Source organism: Ixodes scapularis, unplaced genomic scaffold (genome assembly GCF_016920785.2).
Source record: "Ixodes scapularis isolate PalLabHiFi unplaced genomic scaffold, ASM1692078v2 PGA_scaffold10__122_contigs__length_95168666, whole genome shotgun sequence".
Classification (NCBI taxonomy): domain Eukaryota; kingdom Metazoa; phylum Arthropoda; class Arachnida; order Ixodida; family Ixodidae; genus Ixodes; species Ixodes scapularis.
The window spans coordinates 82,473,960-82,488,223 of NW_024609836.1; the positions used below are offsets into that span (position 1 = coordinate 82,473,960).

Here is a 14,264-nt window from a genome sequence, read left to right on the forward strand (position 1 = left end):
TTCACCGGTACCGAGCTACGGAGTAAATACTGGTTCACGCACTTGTCACTGCTTACGACCGTGCACCGAATCTCGTAGGACGAAAGTAAACATACTGGCGCCATCTATCGGGTAACCGTGAAATTTGGGACAATTACAGTTTCCGTTTGGTACCTATTCTTTTTTTTTTTCTGGCATCACTTTTTTTTTTTTTGTTTGAAAAAGGTTTGTCAATTTGATAAACGATATTCCCTCATAAATAGTACGTTAATTTCATCTCCCATCTATCGCAAAACCTTCGTTCTAGTGAAATGCAGTTCCAGGGCCACCTCATAGATGGCGCCAGCGTTACAGCCTTTTCTCTCGTCGTAAGAGATCACAAGAACTTGGTCGTAAGCAAACGCAAACGTGTAAACGGGCTTTGAGATATTATGCTATAACCTAAAACTTAATAAAACACCTTTGATAAACTTTTCTACTCGGGAAGTCAGGTACCAATTTATTTCACTAGTTTTCAAAAATATTAGAAAGTTTTTTTACCCAGTTGCGTAGAGAGATGCGTGGCAACTTCACGCAAATAGGAGTTGCGTTTTCTATATGTATTAAATAATCACGTATTATGTTGCCTAGCTACTTCAGTAAGCGTAGCAAAAAAGGTCACGTGGTTAGGGACTGTGGAAGGCATCTGTTCAAAATCATGTCATAATTACAACAAAAAAAAGAAACTTTTCGTCAGTATTGTTGGCGTTATCGAAAGAAAGTAACAAAATACGTTACTCGGTACTCGCAAATAAAAGGAACGCGTTACCGATCTACGTTACCTCATAATAAAAGGAACGCGGTACCGTTACGTATAAAAAGTAACGCTCGGTACTTTTGCGTTATTTTTATATTATGAATTAAAACTTTTTATACTTTTAACGTTACAGGCATGCATAATCGCCATATTTAAAAAAAAACAACATTATGTTCATGCAAATGAATGTTCATGTTTACTTCATTTTTTTTAAATTTACCTAAATACTTACAAGTAAAAACAACAAAAAATGCAAAAACTAAAAAAAAAATCACATGACTGAACTACTAGAAACGCAAAAAAAAAGAATTTAGTGTAATCTTTTTTAAGTTTTGGAAAGAATATGTAACGAGTAATGTAACTTCGTTACCTGTTACTCAAAATAAGTTACGCAAGTACGTTACCTGTTACTGTTTCTAAAAGTATAACGAGTATGTTACGCATTACCGGTAACACAGTCACTAGTAATACGTCACCTCCAATACTGCTGTTCGTGTGTGTGTTTAAAGGCTCGCGGTACATTCATTCTCTCGAACAGTCAGTGCTGCCTTATTCATCGTGCCGACGAGTTGGGAAACGTTTGAACGCACGGATAGTTCTCGACAGCTGGAAATGTTTATCGTTACTGAACTCGTACCAAATAAACAATAAATTCACACGCACACGCACACGCACACACGCGCAAGCAAGCAAGCAAACAAGCCAGCAAACAAGCAAGCAAGCAAACAAGCAAGCAAACAAGCAAGCAAACAAGCAAGCAAACAAGCAAGCAAGCAAGCAAACAAACAAACAAACAAACAAGCAAGCAAGCAAGCAAACAAGCAAGCAAGCAAGCAAGCAAGCAAGCAAGCAAGCAAGCAAGCAAGCAAGCAAGCAAGCAAGCAAGCAAACAAGCAAGCAAGCAAACAAGCAAGCAAGCAAACAAGCAAGCAAACAGGCAAGCAAACAAGCAAGCAAGCAAGCAAGCAAGCAAGCAAGCAAGCAAGCAAGCAAGCAAGGAAGCAAACAAGCAAGCAAACAAAAGAAGAATTCAGCTGGAATGACGTCCCCCATACAGAACACACGTGTTTCCGTTCATTTTACATCCTGTCACCTACACCTATAAGGCCTCTAAATGAATGCTTTTGGGAGAAAACAAAAATAAAAGAAAATCGAAAGATAATGTTTCTTTTTCTATTTTTTGTTTAAAACGAAAGTAAGCCTTAACATCGAGCGAGTTGTCGACATGTGTTTAGAAGTTAAATCGTACGGATGTAACATACGTGGGTCGGGTGGATGCATCACACCAAAACAAAAACGTAAATAAGTGCACCACAAAAAAAAAAGAAAAACAAAGCTATACAATTTGTAAAAAAACAGTCTCCAGACACTGTTAAAGGCTTGTTTCTTCCTTGTGCGATGGCCACATTGGTCATACAAAAACTGTTTGCATACATGTTCGAAGCATACAGATTCATGAATCTGTACGGCCATATATGTACAGCCGTACATGTGAAGTACGGCCATACATATGTGCGGCTGCTCGTCAGCCAAAGATATTGACCAACTTTTGCAATATTAAGCATATGTAGTTACAAATTATAATTACCTGGAATAAATAAAGAAGAACTAATATAAGTTTAGCAATTTCAATGAAGCAGACGTAGCTTGCTCGAATCGTTTACAGCTACGTCTTACAGTCAAAATAACGATGAAGAAACGAATAAATCTTCTAACCTCCAAGAAACGAGAGTTATACCAGGAAAAGAGAAAACCATCGTCTTTTTCCTAATCGGTATTTAAGTGACGGCACAAGAGCCGCGCACGATCAGAGAGATCATCAGCCGTCAACGAAGGACATTATCGAGTATTGGTTTTCAAAACACTTAACACGTGATCCGCGTGGCCCGAGATGACGTCACCGCGCATGCGCAGTTTCACTCGAGGTAGTCCCCCACGACGTAGCTGTGACGGCGTCCTTCACACTCTATACCTTAATCGACCGTGATAAAGTTGTTTTCTTCCGGGCGGCAGAGTGATCTCACACGATGAAGGTGAGCGTACGGTCGATCGACTTGGTGTTTGTGACCCTCTTGTGGACATCGGCTGGAGCCCTCGTGAGCCAGGAGTGCGAGCAGAGTCCAATCACAGAATTCAACCTCAACAAGGTATGCGTTTTCATCTTACAGTCCTCCGTTTTCGGTTGTAGAATTGAGCTGTGATTGTTTTTTTTAGACAGTTTGAAGCTGTAGTCATGCCGCTGTAGATGGGAAATTTAGCTAGTGAGGTACCGCTATACTCCGTTTCACCTTATGTCGTACCGCAGCGAAGGCTAGAAGCGCGAGCTCATAGCGTGGGCAGCTGCCCTTGGTGCACGAGAGCATATGTGCCGCCGAGATGTGCCCTAGAGCAAGGAACTTGCGCTTGTAGCTTTTCCTGCGGTACAACACAAGGTGAAACAGAGTATAGTGGCCTGGGGTTTGGTACCTTAACCGTTTTTGATGGGCCTAGCTCGTCAACAAGGAGCCGTGCTCAAGCCGTTCAGGACGAGTAGAGCTCGTCTGATTTCCCCGGCTCATGCACTCATCCGTTTTAGACAAACCAGGCTGGCTCATGACCTAGCTTAAAGGGCAACTCCGGCCAAAACTCAAAATGAATTAAATTACTGGTATCGCTTTAGTGACACAAAATACGACCCCAGCCAAAATTTCACGTCCATGGGACGCCGCATTCTTAACTAATGCCGATAATAAAAACGCGACCCGCCGCGAGCCGCTGCTCCTTAGCGGGCGGCCAGCGGGTTGCCGATCGCTAAAGCAACATTGGGCCGTGATGTCAACATCGTTCTCTTTTTTTCCTCCGTTCCGGACGGGCGAACGGAGCAGCCGTCGCGCGCGCTTCTTTGTGCCGGTACCACCGCTACTTCGGCTTGTAATTGCGTGTTTAGCCGTTGCTTTTACCTGTAGCCCATGTAGCTTCGGTATAGCCTTGTTTATTTGCTTGTGAGGACTCCTAGACTCGTTTTAGCGAGCAACTCGGTGCGCCCAAGACTGCCCAGCTGTTCCTCGAAAGATGCCGAGTACAACTTAAAGCGCTGTGGGCTGCTGAGACAAGCCGCTGCGCAACCCGGAGGTGCTTTTTCACAAGTTTCCAACGGATCAGAAATTGAAGAAGGTGTGGGTGAACGCTGTTCGACGAGTGGACTTTGGAAAGCCTTGGACGTCGACCCCCAGATCGAAGCTCTGCTCCGATCATTTTTCGCCGGAGAGTTACGAACGAAACCTACGGGTGTTGGCTGCTTGTGGCTTGTCAGCGAAGGGGTCGAGGCTTAAAAAGGATGCCGTGCCGTCGCTCTTTGCCCATCGTACATGTACAGAAAAGGTAAACATGATAAAAGTATCCTGATCAATAAATATAACAGTCATTGTCAAGTGCAGTGTTGAAGATTGAGCATTCACGCTCCATTGAATGTCTGTTGAATGGGGAATGGTGGGCATGTAGAGTACAACCACTAACTAGCTCCAAACACTGAAGTTTGTAATGAAAACGAAAACAATGTTCTGCTTTGCGTCACTGCTTGTTTACTACGCAATCTCGTGCGTAGTATTCAGGTCCGTAACGACTACTAGCGAACAGCCGGCGCGTGAAGCTCATGCGATATAAACATTCGCCTCCCAATCGTTCGAACCCGTTACGCAGCAGTATTAATTAACATTGCGCTTGTGAATACCACAAGGGACTTCAAAGAAATCGCGAAAGTTCGGATTCGTAAGTTACAACTCTCTAATTTGCCCGAGTTCGGCTGGAGGTAAATATAATATTTAAAAATGCAAAAAAAAAAACAAAAAAACTTGCTTTAGTTAAACGTTACGAAGGAAAACTTAAAATCCTATGTATTCTAATAAAAAAAATTGTTGTGGGTGGGGGTGGGAATGTGGTAGGGAAAGAAAGTGTTCTCACCTTGCTAACGTTTTCTGTTTTCCTTTATCACCCACAAAAACTTTTGCTAGCCTCGAGAAGAAAATGACTGCCCAAAGAACTTTTTTTTTTTTTTTTAGTGCGGCAAGTTTCCTTTTTATTTGTACAAAGATTCACTACCTGGACGAACTTATGTGGTGAATTAGTGTCGTAGCTTACAAATTCGGCTTTTACGCGCCTGAGGAAAAAATAACGAAAAAACAGATGTCTACAGCTTGACACACGTCTGTTCGTTTTGAGGCTTTGAGCTTTGATTTTTTGCTTTGAGGCTTCGAGCTTCGAAGCTTTGAGGCTCTCCGTCTGCGCCGGAGAGCCTCAAAGCTTCGTGTCTGGGACTGACCCGCCGCGCGAAAGCGCCAGCACTGTACGTCACTGGCAGCGCGGCGTAGAGCAACGCCGCTCCATCCACGGAGCCCCCATGACAATTTAGGCTTAGCGACGAGTGCGGGAGACCGCACGCACGCCGACAGCTACCGAGTACGGCACCGAACGAGTTCACTCGTTTTCCAGTCGCTAGCATTTGGGTATACAAGCAACGAGTACGGCACGGCATAGCGCATGCGCGGCGGCGGCCGCCGAGTACGCCACCGAACGAGTTGACGGGTTTTCCAGTCGCTAGCTTTTGGGTATACGCACTAACTCTTGCTACATATGCTGGATAACTACCACGTATACAGAATTAAAACAAAATCAGCTTACCTTCTATCTTTAGACGGCTAGCGCAACAGAGGTAAGTGCCGCTTGGACTGCGTACTCGCTGAACGAGAACGATCTTGGCGTCACGTCCACATAACGGCTGATTTCCAGTGTTGCCGGAACATCGAGCGGCTAGTTTCGGTTTTGTCGGCCGCGCCCCAAACAAAACTTTGAGACGTCGATATCTTTAAAACTACGCACAATAACAAGAAACAAATTACACCTTGCAATTCAGGGGCGCTAACTGCACTAAAAAAAGCCATAATCCCAAAATCGAAAGTATAAACCGGAGTTGCTCTTTAAGCTAAGCCATGAGCCAGCCTGTTGGCAGAGCTTCAATTGAAGCTCTGCCAACAGACGGCAGCACAGATATATTTTTTTTTGCCATTTTGTTTTTAGTTTGTGTACGGATTGAAACTTGATTTTGAAGGCAACAAATGTAATTTTGAAGACAAATATTAAGTAGTTGGGGGTTTACTTCTTTTAATGTTACCTCCCCGACCGCACGCCGGTACGATATGTTCATTCAGATCGGAACGGGCAGGGGTGGGAACTGAACTCATGATTCTTTCGGTTGAGGTTAGACTATAATAGACGATTTGTAATTTGTGGAATTCTGGGAGAGATTGTCCCTCGCCTTGCGTCTCTGCCTTGAGATCGCATTGCCTTGTCACTGCTTGTCTTTTTGAGATGAACAGAAGGTCAGGGCGTAAACAAGCTGGTGACAGATGAACATTATTGACTAAAATCCCGAAAGTGAGACCGGAGCAGGGACGGACAAACAGAGTTTCAATCTTGAGACTTTGTGTTTGTCCGTCCCTTCTCGTCCCAGTGCCGGGGCTTTAGTCGATAAGGTTTTTTTTTTTTTTTATATCATGGTGTATATGTTTTGTCCATTAGTAATCTTCTTGTCCGTCGTTTTTAGAGCTTTTATCCTGGACAACATTCTTGAAGTCGTGCTGCGCACGGTGTCATCCTCTTCCAGATGATCGACTGCGGGCACAACGGCCAGTCCTGGTCCATCTGGAAGGTTCCGGGAGAGGAGCCCTACTGTCTCGGAGACGTCATTGACAAGGCCGACGATGGCAAATACCTCTGCTACGCCCTCGGTAAACGGAACGGGACGTGTCTGCGGATATCGTGAGTCGTTTCCAGAATCCCTGGTGTAATAACTTTTAGGCTTCCAACTAATGCGGATTAATTGAGAAAAAACGCTCGCTCGTTGTATCGATAAAGTCGAGCGTGCACAACAAAAAATAAAATGAGCCCTGTGTAAATGGTTGCACCATAAACAAAAAAAAAAAAAAAACTACAAACAGCGTCAAAAGCGCACAATCGTGGTGTTCGGCATGTTTCTGCACCTGTTCAATCATCGCTGAACCAGTCATAAAAAAAAAACAAAAAAACTAATGACTGGCATTTGTGGCGCTGTTTCATTGGTCACATTACCTCTTAGCATCGGCTGCGTCTGGACTTAAGTCGACTGCTTCTTGCGCAGGAGTTGTGGTGACGTCAGAACGACACCGAGTTCTGATTGGCTTTGATTGAAATGAGAGTAGGTAGACCTCAATGCTAGATGCCTTAAGGTCTACCCAGTATTTTTTCAATGAAATCCAATCAGAGCACGGCGTCGTACTGACGTCACCGCATCCCCCGCGCAAGAAGCAGACGACTTGCTCTCCAAATAGGAGCGTCGCACAGCTGGCGCGGAGCCAGAGAGCAGGAGGGCACTGCGACTTGGTGGAATGCCCTTGGGGGTGCGGGCGGAGGCCTCCCTCTGCTCTGCTCGCGCATTTCCATCGGATGAATCCCCATTGATCGCCACATTGTTCATCTAAACATATTATCAGCCTCGACATTCGCCGGGTGGCCTCCGTAGATTGTAGTTGACGCGGAAAAGTAGGACGCTCTAGATTTCTGCAGACCCAGTCGCGCTGCTCGTAGATTACACTAAAGACGGTGTTTGCTGAAGAAATGACAAGATTATTGACGAACACATGCTCCAAGCATGTTTGCTTCATACGTGCTTCGAACCTGTCTGCAGACAGATTTGACAAGACCAACAGGACCGCCACGAAAGAAGGAAACACGCCGGAGGCTTTGCCTGCAAACCGTCTTTTGCATGACGTACGACAGTACTATCAGTGTGACTGCAGCTGTAGTCTTAAGACCTTCGACTTAAATTTGTCATCTACGACGCAACGCTGAGGATGATGTAAGCATGAGCATGATGTAAGCATGAGCGTGATGTAAGTGTCACTTAACCAACTTTTTTCAAAAGACCCTTTTCAAAAGTCCGTCGAGCAACATGGGCGGTCGCCATGGCTCGGACACAAAGCGCGTGATTGGATCCGAGTACTCAACGAACGCTGACGTCACGCTCGTGTCCAATATGAGCTCAGCCGAGTTCACGCCCAACGATGACGCAGGCCTCGTGTCGTCCAATACAGGCACGCTCAGAGTACGTGTGATCGAGCAATGGCCGGCGGAGAGGCCTTGGGGCGCGGACGTTTTAAAGAAGGTCCATTTTCTTTGAATAGTATACGCGTATCTCTTGTTCTCCCGCTCACCCGTCGCTGGGCCATCGATTAGTCATTTACGAAGTGCATAATAAGGAAAAAAACCACGTGACCTTCTACTCAACGTCAAGCTTTCCGGTTGCGAGGACTATTTGGGAGGGGGAGCGACCGTGACGCCCCAAGCGGTTAACTTTAGAACTACACGGATGGGGACAACAAATATAATCACTTACCGCTCGGCCGACATAACCGAACGCGGCGTCAGCGTTGGGCTGGAGTTCGTGTTCTCCGGTGAGGGAGAGGAGGGGTTCTTTTGTTTCCAATACGGCCTGCATGAACAATGCAGCCATGCACGGTCCCAGCTCTGCACGAAAACCGAAGCTCGCATTCTCTGAGGATAGATCCGGCACTTAACGTCGCTTCGTCGATTGTTAGTATTCTTAAATTTAACTGTTCCCCGCGCTCTATTGTAAAAGATGACATGGACATGCCCATAAGGCCTGTTGACATGTGCGCAGGCCCTGTGTTGAGTAAACACCGAGGGTGGGGACAACAAAGGGGTCAGAGCGCCCCCTATAGTTCGATCTCCTGCCCATAGTTTTCAGTGATGCGTAAGCACATAACTTCACCTGCCGACTCCTTTGCACGCGCTCGTGTATGTATAGATTTACCTCCGCTGCGAGGACTACCCTATACTCTGTTCCAACTCGAGAAGGTAAGGCGAAGGTAAGACGGGCCGGGTAGGAGGAAGCAGACGGAACGCTAAAGAGAGAAGGAAGTTTCCCTCTTTCTTCTACAGCGTTCCGTCTGCTTCCTCCTCCCCGGGCCGTCTTACCCTCGCCCTGCCTTCTTGAGTTGCAACGTGAAATCGCAGTCACACCCTTCATACATAAAACATACAAAAGACGCGGCGTTGGTTGCAGACGCGGTGACAGAAGTGTCTGCGAACGCGCCTGAACCTTGCTCGGAGCATGTTTTGCTTCATCCAATCTGCCTCAAACAAATCTGCGGACAGTTGATGACCACTGCGATAGGACCGCCATACAAGAAGCAGGTCTCGGACAGTGTTTGCAGGCTGTGTGCGATGTATTAGCAGTTTACGACCGCGGATTACGAAGCTGACGCCGAGTATCGAAGACTCTTTCTTAATTCATCCTGACATCTTTTTCTTTTTTTTTTGCACAAAGTTTTACGATTTTCTTTTTATTCCAGGTACCTCTACCATCCCGACAAGAACGTTAACGGACCTAACTATTTTGAGAGAGACCTGGGAAGCAACAGTGAGTTTCCTGCAAATATGTTTATTGCGTGTGCTGACTATATATGCCTATCTGTCGAAGTTAATTAGCTTACACGGCGAAATAGCCTTTTTATTTTTTTTAAAGGAAGTCTAAATTAAATAGCACACTTCCGTTATTGATTACACAAACGCACGCCATGGGCACAGATTGATACTTTTGCCCAATGTTCCAGAAAAAAAAGGAAAAAGGGGGGGGGGGGGGGTGATCAGCCATCGGAGGGCCAAAACAATGATGGTTTCATGTAAGGCTCGTCCACATATTACGTGCCGGAGAAAATCAGTCATGTGCTCAAGGTACTCGTGTCGAACCCCGTGTTCACGTTCTGCTCATTAAAAAGGACGGCGATAAAGGCTGCACCCAATATCGTCACAGCCCGAATTTTTAGCCGCAATCGTTTTTGCTTTATAGGTGGGCCCTTGGATAGGCTCCGTTGGTGTAAAATTTTCAGCCCGCACAAATTCTTTGTCACAGACCCTTTTAAAAATTACGATGTCCGTTGCGAGCTTTAGAATAACGTACGCAAAAGCTTCGCGTACTCCAAGAAATACCATCGTCGCCAGCGCGCATGCGTCGAGTCCAAACCGCGTTCTTGACTGGTGCACAGCGACGACGCTATCTCTTTCCAAACGCTAAACTTTCGCATGCGCTATTCTAAAACTCGATAATATCTGCATGTGTTTTCAAGGTTATAAGTTTTTTTAATGAATAACGTAGAATATACGCGTTTCATTCTCTTTACCCAGCTCGGAGCAAATCGCTGATTTTGGACACCGACAACTGCAAGTACTTGGTACAGCTCGAGTGTTTCCCGGACGGCTCTGGTAGGTGAATCGAATATATCATGTTTGCAAGCAGAATACAAATTAAAAAAAAACAAAAAAACATTGCAGTACGGGTTCGGTCGGTCACCTTGTAACGAACTTCGCTGTGACTCTTGCGTCGAAGACGAAGTTGCTTCACTTCGCCGTCAATGACTAATGGCGAATTCCACGGGCCATTTTGGAGCGCGCCGGGATCAGTAGACCAGATCCGAGATGGAGCACGCGATCCGAACGGAGTCGCTCCGCCTCCAGTTCCCCAGTGGAACGTGACCACCCGTACGGGATCGGAGGATGCCTTCCCGTCATTCACTTTCCCGGGACATCCCTCTCCCGCGGTCCCCGATGTCGACGCACATGCTTTCGCAATCGCGGCGCTAGTAACCCTTGTTCAGCGCATGAGCGATGTTAATCATGACATGAAAGATGCCTGTCGGTAAGCGATGTGCATCAGCGTAGCCGACTTGACTCTTCATCGAAACACTCGTGAGCCGTGTTCAGGTACGTCAAGATTTTCAGCCTCTTCTGCGGAAGTCCGAAAAGGCAGTCGAATTCATGCGAGACATACAAGCAATCCTCGTCGTCGGTGCTAATCCAGCCGCTGCTGCTTTAGGAGTTTCTCGATCAACTTGACGACGAACTGTCTTCAAGCAGCAGCAACAGCAAACCAGAAGGCACTTCGCGAGCGGCCATTACGAATTCTTCCGAGGCGATATGTCCGGCGAGAAAGGAAGTCACGTGTACGCTCCGAGGGCTGGCCAGGATGGCTTCCATTCGAATCCACCAAAATCGACGTGGCGACTTTTCTCGAATCCGAATCAAGATCTGGAGTGGGAGCTGGGCCAAAACGGCGAATGGAACACGTCCGAGTCGATCCCGATTGCCCAGTGAAATAGGCGCCCTTCAGGAAAGTCGATCCCGGCACGCTCCAAAACGACCATTGGAATTCGCCATAACTCAGTTGGAATTGGAGGTTCCTTTTTTATATATAATTTAATACTTTCGTAGGGCAAATAAAAATACATAAGCAAAAAAAAAAAAAAAAAAAACTCTGCAGATGTAACTTCCTCTATATATGAGGTTAAAAAATATAATATTTTAGATTAAAAAAAAAAAAAAGAAAAGACCTGGCCCGATTATGGAGCGTTAGCTCTCGAGCTCCAGCACAAGGGCGAATCCTCGACGCGCCGTCAGACAGGAGCACCGTCTGAAAGGTCAGAACCAATTGGCTCAGTTTCTCACCATAGGGCAGTTGCTGACATTCCCATTTGAGTGCCCTGCGATCTGCGCATATCTCACGGCCACAGGCGGCTTCGAATGCGAGCAAGCTATTCCTAGAACTCGCGAGAAGACTCAGACAGCCGACCCCGGTGTGGATAGTACCGACCAGGGCTAGCTACCTCGTCATTCATTCTGCCAGACGCAGTCCGAACGTTGCCGTTCCATCAGAAACGCCCACCACGCGGGCGAAAAAGACTACGCCGATGCCTACAGTGCCAGCCCAAACCACCGGGATCTCCCGGCCCGAAGCGCACGTTCTGATACTATCGTCTGAAAACGCAGGTTCCGAACCTCGCGTCCTAGGACCGGGTGCGCTGTTGCGGAGCTGCTCCTAAGACGTCGTAAAAGGATTAAAAACCGGTCTTGTCTCTACCCGTCCTACTCGGTTGCAAATGTGTGAATGGCGCTTTATAACGAAGTCAACGAGAATCGGAAATCACTTTGCTATATCCGCTATTTCGTTATAACCGACTTCGGTTATATCGAAGTGCAAAAGGGAATGGGAAATCGGAAATCCCTTCGCTATATCCGCTATTTTGTTATAACCGACTTCGGTTATAACGAAGTGCAAAAGAGAATGGGAAATCGTGATCGCTTCGCTGTAGCCGCTATTTTGTTATAACCGACTTCGTTATAACCGGTCTCGACAGCACGGCAACGCTTTGCTGTCTGCCAAGACCCTCCGGTGCTAACAGCCTACCCGCGGAGCCGTCGCGGATCCTTGCAACTGCGTTAAAAAATATGGCAGATTGCTAGGCTTGTGTCGCATACGTGAAACGTTCTAACATCGCGTGACATCAGGTCACTTGATGTCAATTTCCCCGCTAAATTTAGCGGGAAAACTGAATTTGTGTATAGGTCACGTGATATGAAGTCATGTGACATAAAGTTATCCGCTAAATTTGGCGGGAAAACAGAATTGGCGTTGAGGTCATGTGACGTCAATTTTCCCGCTACATCTAGCGGGGAAGCTGACTGTCATAGGACAACATTTTGTGTTTATTTATAGCCTCTAACTTCGGTAAGTTTTTACTTCAGTATTTTCACGGAACATACGCAACGCCTAGCTAAATACTTTAATAGGAAATAAAAATGGCCGGGCATACGCGGAACTGGTTTTGGAGATTTATTTCAAGTGGGTTAGATTATACAGGACAGGCGCAAACTTTCAAGAAGTTTTATTCAGGAAAAGCAAACATATATACACACACGTGTGTGTATATATATGTTTGTTTTTCCCGAATAAAAATGGGTTAGATGAATGGAGCCCTCTCTGTACTACAACCAAACTGGATTCGACTTCTGGTCTGAAAAGTTAGTTCAAGTAGAGAAATTTCTGGTTTAACTTGTTTGTGGGCAATCGGACATTTGAAGATGCAAAATAAATAACGAATATAAGATATATAGATATACTCTCTATGTTATTTTTTTTAGGAAACTCAAAAACGAAAAATGGCAAAGATAAGCAAGGAAAAAAAAAAACTTTCTGCCCAAATTGTGGACATCTGAACACAATATTTTCACCATGCCTTGAAAACAACAAATTTGAATGATCTAAGACAGACGGTTGTGTGTATAACCACTATCATCGTTGTCACAGTTACTGAATGCTAGAAAAACGAAGGGGGCGTGGCTTGTGACGTTCACAAATTCCTGCCTCCCGATTGGTTCTTGGGCATCCTTATCGGCCTATGGCGCCATCTGATTGGCTGCGAAGCGATGATGAGATGCCCGGGACTGCTCCGCATTTCTGCAGGCTGTCGGCGACCGTAGTAGATGTATATTGCTTTCTTAAAACTAAGCTTCTGTAGACGTTGACGTTCCATGCTAACGATTTGGCCCGATCGTGGTGTTCACATATTTAATCGATTAATCGATCGGTTACTCAAAAGTCAATGAATTAATCAATCGATACCTGTTCGTGTTTGTCGTCCTTTTTTGCAGTTACCCGCTACGTCACTTACAAGAACACTTGGACCAGCGAGGAAAAAGAGCAGCTCAAGGTCAAGGCGGAGAATATCGAACAGCTCCGCTTCCTTCGAGACTACACTTTTAACTGCGTCAAAGACAGGGTGTAATGGGTCTGTCACGACACCGAAAGGGCAGATCGCGGCGCTGTGTACGGTATACAGTAGACTTACCTTATTGCAACGTTTACCTTCGAGGACATTTTTTTCATCTTTTTTTTTTCTTCTTGCTAATCGAGCATGGTGGACGAACTCGCAGTTCCTAAAGTCGTCGAGCTCTATAGCTGTCTTTTGTAGACTTCACGTTTACTAAAAAAAAGAAAAGGTGTATCTATTATATATGCGAGTTTCAGTTAAGTGTGTGTGGCGACGAGCGACTCGCATTTATTGCGGGAAGCTACACTAATATGTCGGTTTTATCTCGCCATATATATCCATATACTCCGTTTCACTCTCGACTGCTACTTTACGCTACTGGTTTCGTAAAGTTCCCGTTTTGCTGCCTCACATGATTTCCGTTGGGCGGCGTCGTTTTCTTTGGAGATTTCAACGAGAGAAGACGTGTGTTAAATAAACTCAAAGCCGCGTTCAGAAAGGATTATGCGCGTGTCTTCTTTATTACGTATGTACTCTCGTCTCTTCTACACTCTAAGAAAAAAGTTGACCTCAAGGGACTAACGGCAGCATTTGGTCCTCTGAACTCCCAGTTGCTCCTCGAAAGGACCATCTGGCTCAAGCTAGGTACCGTGCGCAAAAGCTGGGGACTAACTGCGCTCGACTGGGACCAACCGATAGGCGTGCGCGAGCAAAAGCATCCATTAGTCCCCCTCAGACAGGGTGCATCTGTATGATTTAGTCCCCGAATGCAAACGGAATGTTCGCCAGGAGGACGGATGCTATTTCGCTTGTCTTGGGGATCGGCGAGACTCAGCCCAGCACGGCTGAAAGTG

The 14,264-nt window shown here is 45.9% G+C and overlaps 1 protein-coding gene across 1 annotated transcript; it reads left to right on the forward strand.

Annotated features, from left to right (window-relative positions):
* The first annotated feature begins 2,652 nt into the window (after positions 1-2,652).
* LOC8053212 lies at positions 2,653-13,952 on the forward strand. Its single transcript, XM_029982915.4, has 5 exons — positions 2,653-2,922; positions 6,414-6,568; positions 9,160-9,227; positions 9,992-10,069; positions 13,292-13,952. Exons 1-5 carry the CDS (start codon positions 2,803-2,805, stop codon positions 13,423-13,425), a joined length of 555 nt encoding a protein of 184 aa, XP_029838775.3. The 5' UTR covers positions 2,653-2,802; the 3' UTR covers positions 13,426-13,952.
* The last annotated feature ends 312 nt before the right edge of the window (positions 13,953-14,264 follow it).